The 22003-nt window shown below is 42.4% G+C and overlaps 1 protein-coding gene across 2 annotated transcripts in view; it reads right to left on the reverse strand.

The window, feature by feature from the left end:
- Positions 1–625: 625 nt before the first annotated feature.
- Positions 626–22003, reverse strand: part of LOC108934830 (huntingtin-interacting protein 1-related protein-like) — a 43863-nt gene continuing 22485 nt past the window's right edge. For both annotated transcript variants that reach the window (XM_018752976.2, XM_018752977.2), the window contains exons 12-32: positions 21818–21873; positions 17158–17230; positions 16554–16737; positions 14756–14844; positions 14483–14599; positions 14277–14378; positions 11816–12010; positions 9882–10029; positions 9065–9151; positions 8809–8916; positions 7894–8030; positions 7435–7545; positions 6990–7048; positions 6766–6796; positions 6613–6675; positions 6315–6415; positions 5494–5599; positions 4616–4739; positions 4466–4527; positions 3735–3953; positions 626–2766 (exon numbers count right to left, since the gene is read on the reverse strand). In XM_018752976.2, coding sequence (XP_018608492.2) covers positions 2758–2766; positions 3735–3953; positions 4466–4527; positions 4616–4739; positions 5494–5599; positions 6315–6415; positions 6613–6675; positions 6766–6796; positions 6990–7048; positions 7435–7545; positions 7894–8030; positions 8809–8916; positions 9065–9151; positions 9882–10029; positions 11816–12010; positions 14277–14378; positions 14483–14599; positions 14756–14844; positions 16554–16737; positions 17158–17230; positions 21818–21873 — 2181 coding nt within the window. In that variant the 3' untranslated portion in view covers positions 626–2757. The remainder of the gene's footprint in view (positions 2767–3734; positions 3954–4465; positions 4528–4615; positions 4740–5493; positions 5600–6314; positions 6416–6612; positions 6676–6765; positions 6797–6989; positions 7049–7434; positions 7546–7893; positions 8031–8808; positions 8917–9064; positions 9152–9881; positions 10030–11815; positions 12011–14276; positions 14379–14482; positions 14600–14755; positions 14845–16553; positions 16738–17157; positions 17231–21817; positions 21874–22003) is intronic.

Below are 22003 nucleotides of genomic sequence, written 5' to 3' on the forward strand. Positions count from 1 at the left end.
AGTGGAGCAATACACCTGTAAACTCTCTGTGTACAATTCAGTAGTTCAGCAATATTATTTTTTGTTTCTTAAGCCAAGGTTTCAAAAGAAATTTAAAAAAAGAGGACAGATAAATAGTTTTTTTATTCAGAAAATAATAGTGATTGCTGACTGAATGTCAGTTACTCTGCAAAAGGCTGTGGTGTCCCATTTTCCTGAAGGGATGTGCCAAAAAACAGTGTTCATGAGTTGTTTGCAAGATTCCCACAGGTCCTGAACAGACAAATCTTCTCAGTTACTAACAGAAAATTGGTAGGAAGAGTGATGTAACAGTCTCTTATTCATATTTAATCCCATTTTCAGTCTAGGTAAAAATGCACTTAGAATAATACTGTACAGATTGTTTGTACTTGCTGTTTCATAGTAATACTGAATTGGCATTGTTCAGTAAATTATGGACAAATTGAAGTTTACAGTGAAGCCTATAATGAACATGTGGTTTTTCCGCTCACTTTTTCTGAAATCTTTTTCCACTGTATATAACTAGACAGACAGCTCTACATATTTTTGTTTTTAGTGCTCCTACATGCCATGTAACAGGATGATAAAAAGGAACAGATTGAGACACAGGAAATGGGCTGAACTTGTTTATAAGAGCTGCAATCTACAACTAGTATGGTTAGCAGGAAAAAAAAAAATTATTGCAGGAAGACAAGTTTGGACTTTTTTTTTAAATAGAAAACTCCTTTTTGGCTTTATTTAATATTTTATCCATGACCCAACTGGCAAAAGCAAGAAAAAGTGTTAAAATTCCTGACATCATTAGGCAGTTGAAGACCAAACAATTACATCAATCCATTCATTATTAATAACCTTCTGTCCAGTGCAGGGTCACTGAGGCCTGGAGCTTATCCCAGAGATACAGTGCATGGGGCAGAGAACACCCTAATCCATTTCAGGGCAATCTGTCACTTTCACACATACACACACCTCTTTGGACTGCAGCAGAGAAAATTAAAAATGCAAATTCCACACCGACTGATCCAGATTTGAACCCATGTCCCAGTCTACAGCCCAGAAGCTATACAACACCAGTGCAACCTACTTAACCAATGACCACCTAATTTCAGTATTAACATCAGTTTTTGTAAAAACAAATCTAAATCTAATTAGAACATTTCTGGCACAGCATCATTCCTTGTAAAATACAGCAAAATATTTATATTCAACTATACAGAGTTGCTTTGCAAATGTTCAGTAATGACAGTGAGATTGCTGTTCATAAACATTTATTATTCATATGACATTTACACACTGATTTGGATAACACAATAATCCATACTAAAATATATGAAGAGATCTGAGTGTATAAAGACAAATTTAATACAGAACCCAGTAAAGGGAGGAAAGTGTTTAGCAACATCCCTTTTCAAGAAAGCACCGAAGGGTGCAGGAAGAGATTCTGCTCATCACCTCAAAAATATGTACAGCTTTCTTGTGCCCATTTCAACACTGACCTTTGCTCCCTGTCTTGGTTACATTCCTAATAGGAAAATGTTACTGTTCAGTGTTGGCCAGGTGCTTTACTGCACGCCCTTCACACAGTGTTCCCCCTCAGCTGTTGTCTGCTGAGAGACGCATACAATGAAAACACATGCAGAAGAATTTGGATATATCACCAGCAGAATAAGGTTCAGGTGATAGGCAGATTGAATAGGCAGGATCATCCTACTCTGTTAAATTACAGTTACTGCAACAGACTACTTTCCATTAGTAAGAGACAAAAATAAATTACGATTGACTGTATTGGAGTTGCCGTGTCTTTTAGGTATTTACCAACATCAGCAGAATTATGCAAAGAGGGGAAATATTTTTAATTGACTTAGATGAGGCATATTTCCAGCATCCTAAAACAAAGTGAAATTTTGAATTTTGTTTTTCCCCCTCATATTTAAAAGTCAGTTTGACCTTTTACTTACAAATTAAAAAGTCTCATTGCATTGAGAAATAGTGCTCTGGTGGTTATAACGAGCTATCATAAATTAAGCCTAATCTACTCCATACCTTGTGGACTTCACTCATACAGTTTAAAAAAAAAGTAATTAAAGTAACTGAACAATGTACACTAAGTATAGGGCAGCACACTGAATACATGTTTTCATATGACCTGTGCCTCACTACTGGGGCAAAAAGCCCACCAGAATGTACAACGGTGTGCGCAAGATGAGCAAACCAGCCGTTTCCTATATAAATGAACAATATATATATGATATGTTTAGGATTGATAACAAAAGTATTTTATTTGAAATATTATATCATACTTCATTAAAACAAGTAGAGAAACTGTAAACAGCATCAATGTGCTAGTAACTCAAATTCTCAACAGCATTTATATGGAATTTCATTCAGTGTGACAGAGATACTGAAGACAAAAAACTTCCACAGAAACATCTTGTCTGGTCCCACACCAACACACTTTTATGAGGAATTTTCACAGGAGTTGATATTTTTCTTCTGTTGATATCACTTTTCAAGATTGATAGCTAAGTAATAAAATGCACCTTCCCTTTAATAAAATGTAAAATAACCAAAGGCAAAATATGGTTTCCAGGTTAAATTTGGCTAAAGTGGGCTATGATGATAAGAGTGAAACCCAAACAGTTCCCCCAATGGAGAGCATGATCCAGATCAAACTGATATCAGCAGCGTGGGAGGGGACATCTGCATACCAGATCTGTCCATCTGTAATCCATCAAGGTCACCTTCATCAGGGGCTCTTTACTTGAACTGTAAAGGACGAGAGATTAAAGGTTCAAAATGTGAGGTTTATGTGCTTTGTCTGCACTATTCCTGAAAAAAAGCACATGCCACTTTAGAAAAATAAAATCTTTAAAACAGTTATTTAACTTATTACTGCTCCTGTTACTAGCTAGCTGTCTAGTGTCTCTAGTCTCCAGTGTCTGTTTAATTGTTCTAGTTTACAGTTAAATTACATGTCCTGTATACCGACTAACCAACCACCTTCGATAACCGCAATGAGCCAGAGCCTATCCTGGAGACATTGGGTGCAAGGTTGAAGGGGGGGGCACACCCTGGATAGGACACCAGTCCATTGCAGGGCCACAACTAGGTATCCAGGTACACAGCTGGGTAAAGGTACTGGAGGCAAGCACCTTGCTCATCGGCACCACAGCTGGAGGTGGGGATCAAACCGGCAACTTCCAGAGCCAAAGGAAACCGCTCCAACCATGACACCCATGATATGTCCCATATAGCCATTTTATATTTATTATATTTATACATAAATCTTTTTAAAGTCATTGTGTATATTACATATTGTGTACGTTGTCGCCAGACTCTACCCTGTGTACTGCACTGTCTTGTCTTGTTTCTGCACTTGTCTGTTCTGTTTATCTTTTTTACAGATTGCACTGCATGTTTTGTGTGGCACAAAAGTCCAAAGACAAACGGGATTTCGTTCTCCTGTATGTGTAACTCGAATATAGGCAGAATGAAAAAGTTAACTTCAAAGACATCAGATAAAGGCAGTCCTTCATTTATGACACATGCCACATATGATGACTTGTAGTTATGAGCAATTCTGAGCAGTGGGTTTTGACCAACCATTTTGCTAAACTCCATGTAACCATTTTCATAAGACTAATGAAGGCACAAAAAGTGAATGCTGAGGTCACATCTGAAAACAGAAGAGAAAGAGTGTACTTCAAGTGCACCCTTTGTGGTATGAGTCTCACCGGGTTCTTCGGTGGGATGTTTGGTTTCTGGGCCACGGATGGTTTCTTCATGAGCATGGGCTTGGTGGGCTTGGGTGACAGCGGTGCCGCACTGGTGAAGCCGTTTCCCTCAGCCAGCGGTTCCACTGGCACCCCGGCCAGCTCGTAGTGCTTCTTTCTGAGCTCTCCAAGGCGCAAGCGCTCATTTTCAAGCTGGGTCTCCAGTTCCAGTACCTTCACCTGGCACACACATGAAGTGGAAAGAGGATATGAACTTGCAAAAAAGGTAACAGAAAACATTCAGAAACTTGCTCTCCATGATCAGGACTGGTTCCCCTCCTTGATATATTCAAAATACAGTTTGTAAAAACAGGGGGTGCGGTGGCGCAGTGGGTTGGACCTGGTCCTGCTCTCCGGTGGGTCTGGGGTTCAAGTCCCGCTTGGGGTGCCTTGCGATTGACTGGCATCCCGTCCTGGGTGTCCCCCCTCCTCCTCCAGCCTTACGCCCTGTGTTGCCGGCTTAGGCTCCAGCTCCCCGTGACCCCGTATGGGACAAGCGGTTCAGACTGTGTGTGTGTGTGTGTGTGTGTGTGTGTGTGTGTAAAAACTCAGCCTTATCATACACTAATTGCAAAATTACTGGTCAAAATGCCAAAATTGCTTATCAGCATTACTTTCCTCATTGATAGCTGGTAATTCAGACAGAGATAAGAATGTCCAAATGGGAGCCCACATGTTTCTAAAGGACTAACCTGGGACTCCATTTCCTCCTTCTTCAGCTTGATCAAAGACATCCCGGAGAAGTCCATGGTGTCTGAAGCACATGGTGGAGAACAGTGAAGCATTACATTCATTTCATATTTTACTCAACACAAAAAGCAGTGGTCCATTGTGGCTCTCACCTTTATCTTCAATCTGTTCCTGGCCTGTTTTAGTGGAGGCCACCAATTTGGCTGCCATCTCATTAACATAGCGAGATGCCTGCTGGAGAGTGGTCAGCTTCCTGCTGTTGCGGTCTGCCTTCACCTGAACACGCAAGGTAATGCAATGGCCGTCACAGAGAGGCAATAGGGGAAAATGGAGCAAGCATTTGGTTTTGTGCTAACGACACATGAAATGATGATGAATGATGAATATGTGATGAATACATGAAAGGACACTTGGGGAAAATAAAATGCTAACATTAAAGTGGAGTGACTATGTGCTACAATACTCAAAATGTAGCTTGGATTTTGAAATGTTTGAAAAGTGTTTCATGTTACTTTGATTTCAAGGTTACTTAAGGTTGTCCATAATTACTATGATATGGTGTGTGTAGCCTTGATATGGTCTGGCTGAGCTTTATTTTTGGTGCCCTGAGGGCACTATCACTGTTGCTTACATGTACATTTACTCTTTTAGCTGATGCTTTTCACCCAAGCAACTTACAATGTTAAGATACTTACAATTATTAACATTTATACAGCTGGGCAATTTTACTGGAGCAGTTTAATGTAAGTACCTTACTGAAGGGTACTCCAACTGGAAGTGTGATTTAAACCAGTGACTTTAGGTCCAAAGTTAGCAGCTCTCGTCACTGGACTACCAGCTGCCCCATATGTCAATTTGGCTTTACATGTAAATTTGGAAAAGCGTGTCTGCCAAATGAGAGAAACTTCAGTGTACAAACTAAGCGTTGGTGTAATGTTTGTTCGGAAGAGACAAATGGAAAAATGAGATCAGACAAGCAAAATTTTTGGATGATAGATGGGTGGCTGGGGGCTGTGGGCTGTGACCTCACCTTGGAGGCAGCCACAAGTTGGGCGGTGCTGGCAGCAATCTCGTGGGAACACACAATCAGCTCTTCATACTTTCCTGTATGCAGAACCACCTTGTCAGCAGACTCTCTAGGGGTAGAAGATAACAAGGTTTGCCATCTACAAACTCACACTATGCTTCCTAATTACACTTAGTTTTTAAGAAAATTTTCACTAATTTTTAAGAGCTGTGCCCTTAAACAGAAAAAAAGGATTTGCTATAAACTATACTGTTTTCATTTCAGGCAAACGTTCTGGTGTCCACCATTTTCATCTTCAGAATCATCAGGTTTCATACAATTTGAAAAAACACAACCACAGTAAATCTATTGATCTTTAGCTCTCATTTAAACATATCTAAATTATAAGTTATCAGCTGTTAAAAAATACACACACACACACACACACACACACACACACACACACACACACACACATTTTCAGAACCGCTTGTCCCATGCGGGGTCGCGGCGAACCGGAGCCTACCCGGCAACACAGGGCGTAAGGCCGGAGGGGGAGGGGACACCCAGGATGGGACGCCAGTCCGTCGCAAGGCACCCCAAGTGGGACTCAAACCCCAGACCCACCGGAGAGCAGGACTGTGGTCCAACCCACTGCGCCACCGCACCCCCCATCTGTTAAAAAATAATTATTTCCAAATGTTCTCTTACTTTCACCTCCTTTGGATGGCTACATTTTTAAATGGCTTTCTAGCTACTGTTGCTGGACAGAGGTCTGTCCATGTACCTTCACAACATTTTCATCCAACATTTATAGACACATCTGTTTAAGGGTCTGTACTTACACCATCTGCGTGGCTCCCCAGCCAACAGCCTTGGAAGCAGAGATGAGTCCCTCTGTCCAGCGAGAGTTCCTGGCATAGAACTCCCTTACAGAGGCAGCACCCTGCAGGGGGTTGATTGGGTCCACAAGTAAACAGCCAGTAAGCACAGAGTGGACACATTTTTCTCAAAAACAAGAGAGCTCCACTACAACCTATATTAGTTGTCAATATAGAGCCCTGTTTCTGCAATACTAATGGGATTATTGGAGCAGACAGCACAGAGAGTTTGTCCACCACTAGCTAAACTTTCAAAACTCACCCTCCCACTTTCCACGATCTCTTTCTGGAGGTTTGTGGAGGCTATGACAAGCATGTGGATGGCCTGCAGGGGGCAGTAGACAATGAAGAGATGAGTTAACTACTCCTTTGCCTATGAGTGAAGAACACTACTGATTAAGTAACCCCATCTTACCTTCATCAGATCTGTACAGTTGTTAAGGATCCTAAAAAAAAATCAGAAAAATACATGATGGACAATGAGGGACAACAGAAACAAAGTCTTCCATACAGTTAATGTGACAATTTGATGATGAGCACTTGGCCTTCTCAGTATGTGCTCATTATTAATGGCATGTACATATAGATATACAATGTCTCTCTCCAAGAGATTCTCAGATTTACCAACACTTTTCTTACCTCTCATTGACCTCCAGCTTGATCCCTGATGTGTCCTTTCTTGCCTGATTCATCATTTCCTATTGATAAAAAAATTAGTAGCAAAACACTTAATATACCTGTATAAATTTCACTGAAACCTTTAGACTGAATGCAATTTACATGTACATTTATTTGTTTAGCAGACATTTTTCTCCAAAGCAACGTACATCTCACAGGAAATAAAATGTGTTCATTACATCAACAGAAAGAGACTTAGATGCAGACATGTGATTCTAAAGCACAGTTAATTTCTTATTAGATGTACTATAGACATACGTACATTAAGCACACAACCAGAAACCACAATGTTGTTAGACTAAGAAAGAAATGGTGCATTAACATCTGTTTGATACTGATACTGAGCCTGTGCCCAGAATCCCACATGGTCAGTGTGATTCAGAGTCAAGGTCCTTGGCAGACTCACATCGATCCTTCGCACTGCCTCCTCAATGGCTGCTGATGTAGCCGCCATCTCTTTGTCCACAAGGTCCCCTAGCTCCTCCTGGCGAATGTCCCTGCCCTTGGGCTGCAGCTCCTGTAGGGTGGGGGGAGGCATGCAAGGGACAGGGCAGCAAATGCCACCATTTACACAGTGGCACTTCCTATGTTTTAGATGCAGACAGCAGTAGTGCAATCATGTTCTCTGCTCCTCAGCACTTGACGCACAGCTACGTACAAACAAAGACATTTTCATATTGGAAATTCCACAATAATTCTTCAGAATCACTCATTAAATGTAAAATCAGACAATGACCTTAATACATGCATTGAGCTTTAGGAGCAGCCTATCCACATCTACCTGTACAACACCTGTATGGTGCCATAGGGATGCATAGGGTGCATGTCTCCAGCCCCTTAACTGCAAGAAGAATGGACCCCTTACCTGGCCAAGTTTCAGGATGCGCTGGACAACCACGTGAATGGCTGTTGGGTCAGCTTTCTGTAGGGAGGCCCTGGACTTAAGCTCCTGCAGGAACAGCAGACTCTGGGTGGCACAGGCTCTGCAGTTTTCTGTCAAACCTGCAGGAATTTTCCACGGGCAAGTTCAATTAAAAAAACGCAGTAGGACACCCAACTTAACACACACTTAACTGCTGTTGACTCAAGTGGTAATACTTTATCTGCTTGCTTCGGTAATAACAGAGCTTTGCTTTGCTTCCAGTGAAACTGGAGATGGTACCTATGCTACCCTTAAAAACTGAAAATGAGTAGAAGGTTCATTTTTCAAATCCCAGGAATAAACCTGTCCTTGTAGAAAGTAACTTGCATCAGTAAAAAGACAGTGAAAAAGATTCTTTCCCTCTTCTGGCTCTCAGGCTATGGAATGAATTTATATTCATCATCAGAACAATTCTCAATCATTTGATATTGAGGCACTTCTTGAAGACTAGGTCTCCAACACTGTAAGTCACCTTGGTTAAAGGTTTATCTTAACACATAGAAACTTCCTCAACCCACTTGTCTGAAGTGTCCTTGCAGTTCTTGTGCCAGTTCCAGTACAGTGATTTATCAAAAATTGTTACCTTTACAGTAGTCTATTGTACTAAAATGTTTTGTACTTATTATGATATTCTGACTTGCCATGGAAAAAGTCATTAGAGCTGAAAAAACTATAGCAATAGTTACATATATCTATAAAAAGATACCATAAAATGTCACTGAGTTAAGAATAAAGCAGTTAACTGCACTTAAGCAGTTCAGTAATGCAATGGTACAGACCAGAAACCTATCACAACTGATGTATAACCTAAGGCATAGCCACATAGAGCCAGGGTAGATGGGATGAAGGAGCACTCACGGTCGGCGTGGTCTGTGGGTGCCATATGCGCAGTGGCACTGCCGTTAACAATGGTGTCAGCTGCCAGATGGGAGAACTGAGTGAGGGCCCTCAGCAGGCTGCTGGCATCTGGGGTGAGGAAGGAATTACATGTAACCCACATACAGAAGTAAACATTCGCATGGATCAGCAAGTGGAGTCACAAGTTATGCTGGAGCTCCTCTCAAAAGGCCCATACACAACAGATTTTTGCACTAAAGAGAAGAATTAGGCCTACCTCCCATGTTCCTCAAGTAATTCACATGGCCCTGCTTCACCTTGTCAATGGAGCCCAAAGTGGCCTCCGCTCGATTCACCAGGTAATCTTCATGCAGATGAGAGGAAAAATGAGGAAGAAGGGAAGGACAAAAGAAAATGAAGAGGGGAAAGAAAAGGGTCACAGATGAAGAAAAGTATGTTTTCACCATTTTCCCCTCACTCTGCAATGGTGTGTGAGATAAAGCAGGGAAACAGTTTATTCTCTAAAGTCATGAGAATTGTTGCCTTTTTTTCCCCACTGTAACAGAACAAAGTTGTTCTGTACAGACTTGTTGCAAAATATAATTCACCTTCCTTGGAGGGGAGCTGTCTGAGTCTGATACTAATAATCATTTACAGTACTGTCAGAATAGTTGCTTCATTTGCATGTGTTTATTTAGGTACAAAGCGAGGCGGAGCGGATTTGGCCTGTGCCTGCTCTCTGGTGGGTCTGGGGTTCGAGTCCCGCTTGGGGTGCCTTGCAACAAACTGGCGTCCCATCCTGGGTGTGTCCTCCTCCTCCAACCTTGGGCCCTGTGTTGCTGGGTTAGGCTCCAGCTCGCCGCGACCTCGCTCGGGACAAGCAGTTTCAGTCAACGTGTATGTGTCGGGGTAATTTTTTACTGGAGAAATTTCAGAAAAGGTACCTTGCCTCAAGGGTACTACTGTAGGAGGTAGGATTCAAACCTGGTCCTTCAAGTGTAAGACTGCAGCTATAACCACTATGCCACCTGCTCTTTCCTCAATGGCTTCAGACAAGCTCATCATGATGGAGCTGAACCGAGATGGTATGTTACCTGGGGAGCTGGTGCAACGCACATGTAAAGGATCATCTAATTTTGCCACTGCATCCTGGATGATGGCCTCAGCCTCAGCCACAGTGCCCTGCAGCAGAGAGAACTGCTCCTCCAAGAGCTTCTTCTGTAGCTGCTCCTCTCGGCTTGCCTGCACAGGTCCAGACACCAGAACAGGTCATGCATGTCATGATGCTCTGACTGTCCCACATGATGGAGTATGCTCACTTTTTTATTATTATACTTTATTATTATTTACTCTACACTATGTACATATATCTTCTTCATTATATTACCCAATTATATCCTTTGTATTCTTTTCATTTTCACTTGTTGAACATATTACAGTGAACTGCATGTGTAGAAAGGTCTAGAATACAAAGCACCACTGTAACTTGGTAAAATTCCACTGACAAGAATAAGATACTGAAGGACCTTCAACGGTTCTTATTTTGGGAACAAGCAGATAAGCAAGTTTCAGGCTGTATTAAACCATTAAGCCATGGTAAACTTGCCCAGTTCATTGTGCCTGCCTTCACCTGTCAGTGGATCACTAGCTTCCTGCCAAACAGGAGGCTGCAGCTGAGACTGGGGAAGTTCACACCCAACTCCTGCACAATCAGCACTGATGTTCCCCAGGGATGTGTGCTCTCCCCACTGCTCTTCTCCCTCTACACCAATGACTGCACTTCAAGGGACCCCTCTGTCAAGTTCCTTAAATATGCAGATGACACAACCCTAGTAGGACTCATCAGAAATGGTGGTGAGTCTGCATATAGACGGGAGGTGGAATAGCTGGTCCACTGGCGCAGTCAGAACAAATTGAAACTAAATACACCGAAAACAGTGGAGATGACAGTGGATTTCAGGAGGAAGCCCCCCAATACTGCCCCCCCCCCCCCCCCCCCCCCCTTGCATTTTTAACAATGCTGTATCATTGGTGGACATCTTTAAGTTCCTAGGATCTACAATTTCTCAGGACCTAAAGTGGAAAACCAACACAAAAAAGGCCCAGCAGAGGATGCACTTCCTGAACCAGCTGAGGAAGCTCAACCTGCCACAGGAGCTGCTGATCCAGTTCTACACAGCAGTCATTGAGTCTGTACTCAGCTCCTCCATCACAGTCTGGTTTGGATCAGCAACCAAACAAGAAAAGAACAGGCTGCACCATATAGTCCGGTCTGTAGAAAAGTTTATTTTTTCCCCAGACAGCCCTGCCTTCAGGACCTGTACTCCTCCAGAATCATTAGATGGGAAGGGAAAATCGTGACAGACCCCTTTCACCTGGGCCACAGCTCTTTTGAACTTCTCTTCTCAGGCAGGTGCTACAGATTACTCCGCACCAAAACAACCAGATAGAAAAATAGTTTCTACCGCCACACTGTTATGACTATAAACAGCTGATTATTGCACAGATTAACAAACAAACACTTTCTCCCTCTTACTTATTCCCTCCCTCATTATTTATTCCATCCCTTCACTTGTCTGTGTGTGTGAGTGTATGTGTTGCATTTTTTGTCTACACTATGAGCCATTGGGAACCAAAGCCAAATTCCCTGTATGTGTGTACATACTTGGCCAAATAAATTGGATTCTGATTAAAAGGCAGAACAGAGATGTGCAGACATACACAAGACACACGGGTGTTTATCTATCAGTGACATAAGTATGCGTGTGGTGATGTTAAACACTAGGTGATATTCTGAAAAGTCATAAACTTAAAAAATATATATCATTGATACTCTACAGAACCTAAAATTTGTCTTAAGAAAAAAAAGTTCAGTTCCACCATATCCTTGCTCAGTTCTGATTATTCAGTCTGTATTCCATTAGCACTGAGCTGTGACACCACCTTTCTGTGACCTGTCCAACCTATGACATCTGTGATGTGTTCTGAATTTGTGAAGCAGACTGTGCATCTGTGTTGCACTGGTCACCTTCTCCTGCAGCTTGCCCTGCAGTTCACCCAGCTCCCGGCTGCTCCGCTCCCTCTCCTGCTGCAGGGATGACTGCTGCAGCTGTGCAGCCTGGCGCAGGGAGGACAGCTCTGCATCACGTTCACTCACAGAACGCATCAGGGCCTCTTTTTCTGCCTGCAGGGACTGGAGGGCCATGTTCATCTTCTCCCCTGCCTGTCAACACAGAACAAACACCACCTCATTACTGCTGTCTGTCAACTACCAGCCAGTTAGCCTGAAAGGCTGCAACTTTTTAGTGGATACTGTGGTGTCTTGTTATTTGGGGATGATGACTGTTGGAGCACCAGCAGAAAATACAAAGACTCCAGTTGATTCAATGACAAAGCACACAGTTCATTAGTGTGTTAGCTTTGTTTAGTCTAAGACTGGGTCTTTATTCCAGGTCTAAGAAGACCCTTAGCAAAGTAATCTTACTCATTAACCTTACAACATCTATCTCTACAGGAACATGGTCACAAATCTGTAACACAATATCAACTTGTAGCATCCAGGAGACCAGATCAATTACCTGAAAATGCCTGTTTTTTTTTTTTAAATTTAAGAAGTCACTTGTGAGCAAATGTATGTATGGTTTTACAGACTGGAATATAATCAGACAGCAAAAATAAAACTGGGCCAGATCCACACACACACACACACACACACACACACACACACACACACACACACACACACACACTAACAACCGCTTGCGGAGTCACAGCAAACCAGAGCCTAACCCGGCAACATAGGGCGCAAGGCTGGAAGGGAAGAGGACACATCTTGGACAGGACGCCAGTCCTCTGCAAGGCACCCCAAGCAAGACTCAAACCCCAGACCCACCTGGGCCAAACTGTTTCTGGTTTATTCAGTTTCTAACCATATATGAATCTTATGCTGGTTCTTAAGAGACAGCAATTACTATACATCCAGTTAAATTTTACTGAGTGCTCTTTCCAGCACTGATGCAGTGTGCTGAAGAATTGAGTACAAATGACACAGTGGAAAACAAATGCAGAAGTAATGGTAAAAACTGCAAGAAAGCTAACTGGCAGCTGAGGAGACAAAAACAAAAAACTCCCAACCACAAATAAAGGGAGAAAAATAAGCCACTAGATACACTGTAGGCACAATATAACACAACTTGATGTAACTCGCAATTGCTTATAATGCAGTCAAAGGTTGGATCCCCCCCAATTCAAGTGCTTCAAATTTAATCAATTCACAATTTGTTCCAGTACATTTCGTGGTTCAGTGAACATTTAAAAGTTGTTAATTTTTCACATCTCCAATTTAGCAATTAGCACAATTTCTAGGTAGAATACACATTCTCCATTTGAAATCAAATAATGAAAATAAATTGTTTAACGAAAATTAAGAAAATGACAATGTAATGAAATATATACTAAGTAGACTGCATTAGGTACTGATATCAGACAGCTATGCTCTTCCTCTGGCTTACAAAAGCAAAATGTTGCTGAAAACCCCTTTGCAAGGTGAATTTTCATGTCAAACACATAATTCAGCATGAATTTAAATCTGAAAAAATTACAAGTGTTCCTGAAGCTCAGAAATAACCCTATTTTTTTTTTTTAAACTTTTTAAAAAGTCAAAACAATCACCTTTAAGTCCAATGTCTTTAATTTTCACATTACTTAAAAAGTAAATATTGTAAGGTAATTATACACAGTAATATAGATGTAATTCTTATGCTACACTACCATCACAGCAGTTGTACCTTTTAAATTAAAGAAACTCTTGCTAAACAAGGAATTACTTCCCTTATTTGTAGTAATGTCCTTTAGATTGGTTTCTAACTCTCAAACGTGAGACATCAGTAAGATTACATTCAAATACATAAATTCAATACAAGATGGACTCCAATCTCCTGCATTATAACAGGTCTGCAGTCTGCCAGTGGCAGCCTACCTAGCTCTCCTATAACAGCCATGAGCTTGCATACAAAGATACTGCATTTCCAAACATTTCTGGAAATGCACACAGGAGTTTAGAGGGGTCCAAACCAGCAGCCATTTAGGCATGTGACTTGAATCTAGCTGAGGGACTGATACATGTTTGCATGTGATTTGTACGAGGCAGCAATCAGAAATCTTCCACTGTCTGTTCTTCACAGAACAAGCAGGCTAGATCTTTGTTAACCTTCTGATGACTCATAAGATGTGAGCATTGTTTGATTTCAAAAACAGCAATGGATTACATACTGTAGCTTTATATTTTTCAATAAATTTTGTCACTTTGTTGTTTTTTTTTTTTTTTTTTTTTTTTTAACACAACCAAAAAGGCAATGTATTCCTGAATAAATTACAACAGTAGGGCTCCTACTAGAGAGTCACACAGGAAAGTGGGAGAAAACAAATGCAGCAGGCTGCTTAACCCAGCCAACTCTGATGGGTGCTGTTTCATGGTGTGGTGTACTTACTGCCACATTGCTCTGCAGAGAGCTCTGGAAGCGTGACAATTCCGTCTGGCGCTCCTCCAGCTCCCTCCTCAACTTGTCCATCTCAAACTTTTGCTCTTCCAGCTGTACACAACAGGGAAAGAACGCCCAGGTATTAGAGAGCTCAAATAACTTAAGCAGAACTCCACCATATATGTGATTTGGTTAGATAGGTCCAAGGGCCTCACCTTCATATCAGCTTCCTGTTTGATGCGCTCCACCTCAAAGGCCAGTTGCTGCTTGGTCCGGGCCACTTCCTCCTGTGTCTGCTGGGTAGCTGACAGCATCTTGACGGTGTCTGCGCTCTGCCCCAGAATCAACAGCAATTCTGAACTCCATCCAATCCCACACACATTTTGATATTCTTCATACAAATACATGTCTGTATGAAGTAAAACGCATTCTCCACGTCATACAGTGAACACAAGATAAGGAAAATGACACGGATACCACTGCATTACCTTCCGGAGCAGCTCAGCATGGCTGCTGACCAACTCTGCATGCTTCTCCTTCAGCTTTGAGTACCGCATCTCAGTTGCCTGGGCACGCTCTATAGAGAGAGGGCCAATTAGCCAATAATCTTTGACCACATGGAGGATTACCTAAAATCCTGACCTCGCTGATGCTGCTATGCCTTTTTCAATCTGACTGGTGTCTTTGTCCAAGGCAACTTAATGTTAGTTTTTTAATATATTGGTTTCTTATCGGGGGGGATGCGGTGGCGCAGTGGGTTGGACCGGGTCCTGCTCTCCGGTGGGTCTGGGGTTCGAGTCCTGCTTGGGGTGCCTTGCGACGGACTGGCGTCCCGTCCTGGGTGTGACCCCTCCCCCTCCGGCCTTACGCCCTGTGTTACCGGGTAGGCTCCGGTTCCCCGCGACCCCGTATGGGACAAGCGGTTCAGAAAATGTGTGTGTGTGTGGTTCCTTATCTTACAAACACAACTGGTACAGTTTGTAATTGGATTTGTTTGTAATGCCAAAGTCACTTTTACTACAGTCACAATCAATAAAAGGTGTGCCTTTATATTGCACTCTCTAAAAGTTTTGGATTTAGCCAAATAAAATGACAAAATGACAAACTTTTTATGAATTTTAAGGTACATGAGATTTGATGCTGATTTAAAATACACGAAAACGAAAGTACACCATTTCCACAAACACCAATTCAATCCAGATAGTTGATCAATTTGTCACACAGGCATGTGCAGTGTTTCCCCGTTGTCTTGGCACTTTCAGCTTTCTTTTGTATACTGTGTACTTTATATATTTTTTATCCTTTATTCACATATTATATCTTCTTATCTTTGTCTTGTCACTGTCATTCTGTCTGTGCTGTGGAAGTTTCTGTCACCAAGACAAATTCCTTGTATGTGTGAACATACTTTGCAATAAAGCTGATTCTGATTTATTAACTCTGCTTTGGTCTCAGTGGTAACAGGACACCTTATTAAGTGTGCTTTTAGAATCACAGCACTCTCAAACACAAGACATGAGCTGTACACACTGCAGAAGCCAGGTGATTTCAAGGAACTCAAACTCCACTTAATTCTCTTTGGGTCTGTTTTACTGACATCAGTCAGCTGACTGCATAAACACAGGTCAAGTTCACTTATCAACAGATACCCAAGCTGCCTGATCTACTTATTTTATAAGTAAAGAGAAAACAATTAAAACTAAAGTGAAAATGTCAGAATCTTTGGAAATTCATGATTCAAGGAGCAGTACACTAAGCTGCGTAAAATGAAGTGCCCATTTATAGAGCTGGGTAACTCTTACTGTATCAGTTCTGGGAGAGTACTTTACCAACGATACAATAGGAATTTGACTGAGGGATCTTCAGATTGCAAAGGTTCTCACTTTACAACTACAAAACCTGCTGCAGGTTTTTCCTTCTATAACTCTACTTGTCATCTTTACTGGATCTGGAGGCAATCATATGATTTGCATGTATCAAACACATATGCACATTTCACAATGTGAAATTGGAATGTGCTAAATTAGAATGTGCCAAAACTGAAATCATGTGACTGCGTGTCCAGTGTCCATGTTGACAGTGTCCATGTACTGTAAATTTGTAGTTGAAACCCAAAACCACTGCAAACACCTGTGTCAGCAAGATCTTGAGTTGCTGGTTAGTAGCAGAAGCTGGGATTGGAACCCAGTCCTTCGATTTCAAGTATCTGAGCTGCTGTACATGGTTGTATCTGCTTTCACTTATCCCAGTGTGAGCAGTGTTGGGGGCCCACTGTGAAGGACTCACTCTCTGCCTCCAGGAAAGTGGCCTGCAGGTTCTCGTGCTCGTTATTCTGCCTCCGTAGGGCCTCCAGTTCCATGCGCAGCTGCTCATTCTCCACCAGGGCACGCTGCTTCTGCACCCTCTGTTCCTCCAGCTCAGCCTCCAGGCTGTTGATCTGGGACTTGAGCTGTGTGATGTAGCGCTGGGCCTGGCAAATCATAGGTTTGCTTACAACAGCAACAATGACACCTCCTCCCTGCCATCATGCATGCTGTAGGTGCAAGCTAACAGACAGGCTAGCTCTACCAGTAACTTTTCTCCAGGTGACCTCAACAGAGCGATGTTCTGGCAGCAATGTGGAACACACACTTGACTTCTCTCAGCTGCAGGAGTTCTGAGTCAACCTATACTTTCCATTCTAAACCAACATGCTACATTCCACACTATCTGGGTGGGTCTGCCCGCCATGCCACAGACATGTAGCCCTCTGCTTCTTGGAGATAACTTTTAAACATACTAAAATAAAATCAGTAATATGATACGAATCAAAACCAAAACACCTCCAAGTCCTTTTCCACACAACAAATTAGCGCTGCTCAAAAAGGTGTTAGATATTATGGAGGTTTACCTCAGCCTTGATTCTTTCCAGCTCAGCCCGAAGCATCTCAATTTCCCGCTTCAGGTTGTCTATCTGGACGTCCCTGTAGAAGAGGCCAATCCCCCAGCCCAATCGGTGACTTTCCACCACACTACTATGAGCATTTGCTTTTGACATTGCCAAATCTCCAAAAATAAACTTGTTTATTATGTGCTTTAACAGAACTTTTAGTTATGTATCATATCTTCATTTATGTTCACAGAGTATTTTATTGACCTAAGGCAAATTTATTAACAGCAATGAAATTACAGCTGATGAGTATTTGTAAAAATTTGCAGAAACTCTATAAATCAAGTGAAAAACACTGCACTCCAAAAGGAATGCACATCTTTCTGGAACTTACTACAAAATACTAGGTAATCGCACCTGTGAAATATCTTTTGACTTTTTGCCTTTGTTTCATATACAAACCCCATTTCCAGAAAAGTTGGGATATTTTCTAAAATGCAATAAAAACAAGAATTTGCAATTTGTTAATTCTCTTGAACCTTTATTTAACTGACAATAGTACAAAGAAAAGATTTTCAATAGTTTTCACTGACCAACTTAATTGTATATATATATTATATGTATATAAACAAATTCAGAATTTGATGCCTTCAACACATTCAAAAAAAGTTGGGACAGAGGCATGTTTACAACTGTGCTACATCACCTTTCTTTTTAAACACACTTTTTAATCATTTGGGAACTGAGGATACTAATTCTTGCAGTTGTGAAAGTGGAATTTTTGCCCATTCTTGCTTGATACAAGACTTCAGATTCTCAACAGTCCATGGTTGTCACTGTCTGATTCTGATACTCTGTTATAATCATAATCATTCTTGGGGACTTTAATAAAGCAAATCTCTCCCGTGAACTGCCAAAATACAGACAGCATGTTACATGTCCCACCAGAGACAGTAATATTTTGGACCACTGCTACACCACAGTAAAGGATGCATATCACTCTGTTCCACGGGCAGCTTTGGGGCTCTCTGATCACTGTCTGGTTCATCTTATACCGACCTACAGGCAGAAACTGAAATCAGCTAAACCTGTAATAAGGACTGTTAAAAGATGGACTGAGGAAGCAGAGCAGGACTTACAAGCCTGCTTCGAGTGCACCGATTGGAGTGTCTTTGAGGCTGCTGCTAGCGATCTAGATGAGCTCACAGACTCTGTAACATCATATGTCAGTTTCTGTGAGGATATGTGCATCCCTACCAGGACTCGTTTAGCATACAACAATGACAAACCGTGGTTCACTGCAAAACTCAGACAGCTTCGTCAGGCCAAAGAAGACGCCTACAAGAACGGGGACGGAGTCTTGTATAAACAGGCCAAAAACACACTGGCAAAGGAGATCAGAGTGGCTAAGAGAAACTACTCTGAAAAGCTGAAGAAACAGTTTTCAGCCAATGATCCTGCATCAGTGTGGAAAGGCCTGAAAGACATCACAAATTACAAGACACCACCCCCCGGCACCGTGTCAACTCAACAACTAGCCGACGATTTGAATGAGTTTTATTGCAGGTTTGATAAACCCTGTCTCACACCCCACACCCATTCAGACCCTCTCTCCACACATCAATTAACACCTCCAGTAACCCCCACCTTCCCCCCTCCTGCACCTTTGATCTGTGAAGAGGAGGTGCGTCGGGTCTTCGTCAAACAGAAGACAAGGAAAGCACCAGGCCCAGACGGCGTCTCACCGGCCTGCCTAAAAACCTGTGCTGACCAGGTGGCCCCTATCTTCACAAAGATCTTCAACAGATCACTGGAGACGTGCGAAGTTCCTTCCTGCTTCAAACGCTCCACCATCATCCCCATCCCAAAGAAACCCAAAATCACAGGACTTAATGACTACAGACCTGTTGCCTTAACGTCTGTGGTCATGAAGTCACTTGAAAAACTGGTGTTGGACTACCTGAAGGACATCACTGGACCCTTGCTGGACCCCCTGCAGTTTGCTTATCGAGCAAACAGGTCTGTGGATGATGCAGTCAACATGGGACTGCACTACATCCTGCAACATCTGGACAAACCAGGGACTTATGTGAGGATCCTGTTCGTGGACTTCAGTTCGGCCTTCAACACCATCATCCCACACCTCCTCCTGTCCATATTAACCCAACTCTCTGTGCCCACCTCCATCTGTCAGTGGATCACCAACTTTCTGACAGACAGGCAGCAGATAGTGAGGCTGGGAAAATTCTCATCCAAAACTCGCACAATCAGTACTGGAGCCTGAGATGGAGCCAGGGATGTGTGCTCTCCCCACTGCTCTTCTCCCTGTACACCAACGACTGCACCGCAAAAGACCCCTCTGTCAAACTCCTGAAGTTTGCCGACGACACCACACTCATCGGTCTCATCCGGAATGGCGACGAGTCTGCTTACAGACAGGAGGTCCAAGAGTTGGCTGTCTGGTGCAGTCATAACAACCTGGAGCTGAACACGCTCAAAACAGTGGAGATGATTGTAGACTTCAGGAGAAACACCTCAGCATTATCCCCACTCACCATCATGAACAACACTGTGGCAACAGCGGAGTCATTCAGGTTCCTGGGCACCACCATCTCACAGGACCTGAAGTGGGAGCCCCACGTAGACTCCATTGTGCAGAAGGCCCAGCAGAGGTTGTACTTCCTTCGCCAGCTGAGGAAGTTCAACCTGCCACAGGAGCTGCTGATGCAATTCTACTCCGCAGTCATCGAGTCCGTCCTCTGCACCTCTATAACTGTCTGGTTCGGCTCAGCTACGAAGTCAGACATCAGAAGACTGCAGCGGATAGTTCGGACTGCTGGAAGAATCATCGGCACATCCCCCCCAGCTCTCCAAGAACTGCACTCGTCCAGAGTCAGTAAAAGGGCTAGCAAAATCATTCTAGACCCCTCGCATCCAGGCCACTTCCTCTTCGAACCCTTGCCATCTGGCCGGCGCTACAGAGCACTGAGCACCAGGACAGCCAGGCATAAGAAAAGTTTCTTTCCTCAGGCAATCTACCTCATGAACACCTAAATCTCTCCCCTAGAGAGTAAACCGTGCAATACATAATGCTATTTATATTTATAACTATTTATCACATATCTCTTACTCACACTCCCTTGCATTTGTATCTAGTGACTATTTTTGTATATTGGGTACTTTATATTTTTAAATATTTTTTATCCCTTGCTCACATACTCTATCTTCTCACCTGTCTTGTCACTGTCATTCTGTCTGTGCTGTGGTAGTTCCTGTCACCAAGACAAATTCCTTGTATGTGCGAACATACTTGGCAATAAAGCTCGTTCTGATTCTGATTCTGATTCTCTTCTTTGGGATGTGCCACACATTTTCAATAGGAGGCAGATCTGGACTGCCGGAAGGCCAGTCAAGCACACGCACTCTATGTCTACAAAGCTATGGTATTGTAGCATGTCCAGAATGAGGCCTGGCATTGTCTTGCTGAAATAACCATTGACTCCCCGGGAAAAGATGTTGCCTTGATGGCAGCATATGTCTCTCTAAAATCCCAATAAACACCTCTGCGTAACTGGTACCTTCGCACATATGCAAGTCACCCATGCTGTGGGCACTGATGGACCCCATACCGTCACAGATGCTGGCTTTTGCACTTTTCACTGCTAACAATCTGAATGGTTCTTTTCATCTTTAGCACGGAGAACTCAACATCCGTTTTCCCCAAAACAAGCTGAAACGTGGACTCATCTGACCACAGCACATGTTTCCACGACCTTTCAGTGCATCTGAGATGAGCTCAGGCCAAGGGATCTCGGCAGCATTTCTGCATAGAACTAATGTATGGTTTCCTCCTTGCATAATAGAGTTTCAGGTTGCATTTCTGAATGCAGCAGTGGACTGTGTTAAGTGACAATGGTTTGCTGAAGTACTCCCGAGCCCATGTGGCTATATTTATCATAGTAGTATGACGGTTTCTTATGCAATGCCATCTAGGGCTCGAAGGTCATGCACATTCATTAGTGGTTTCCAGCCTTGCCCTTTACGCACTGAGATTTCTCCGGATTCCATGAATCTTTTCACGTTTACATGAATATTATGTACTGTAGATGGTGAAAGACCTAAATTCTTTGCAACCCTGCATTGAGAAATGTTCTTTTTGAACTGATTGACAATTCTCTCACGAAGTTTGAAACAAAGTGGTGAGCTACAACCCATCCTTGTCTGCAATTCACCTGCTTATTGTGGAATCTTCCAAAACGGTGTTACTTGAATATTCTATAAACTTTCACTCTTATTTTGCCTCTGTCTCAACCTTTTTTGAGTGTGTTAAAGCCATCAGATTCTAAATTTGCTGATATTTACAAAATGCAATCAATTTGGTCAGCCAAAACATTAAAGTCATTTCTTTGTACTTTTGTCAGTTAAATAAAGGTTCAAGAGAATGTACAAATAGCAGATTTTGGTTTTTATTGCATTTTAGAAAATATCCCAACTTTTCTGGAAATGGGGTTTGTACATGAAAGCATTTGCAACTTCCCTAGGGTACTATTTCTGCCTGTAGCTGTGATCCATTGCTGCTCACAAAGTTAATAAAAACACTAGTTTTAACAGACAGTGTACACTGAAGATAAACAGCATGCAGAATCAGGCATACTGATAAACAAATGACAACACAGTTTACCTGTTATCAAAACCACCATTGGGAGGTCCAAATGTTTGGTCGAATATATCAAATTGCTAAGGAAAAATACAGAAAAGGCATGAATAAGAGATTTATGGAGTAGTGCCAGGATGATGATTTGATCACATGACCCCATCAGCATTGTGTGCTGAAACACTATTCAGCACTGTAACCAGACCTGTCCAC

This window comes from Scleropages formosus, chromosome 1 (genome assembly GCF_900964775.1).
Source record: "Scleropages formosus chromosome 1, fSclFor1.1, whole genome shotgun sequence".
Taxonomy (NCBI): Eukaryota; Metazoa; Chordata; class Actinopteri; order Osteoglossiformes; family Osteoglossidae; genus Scleropages; species Scleropages formosus.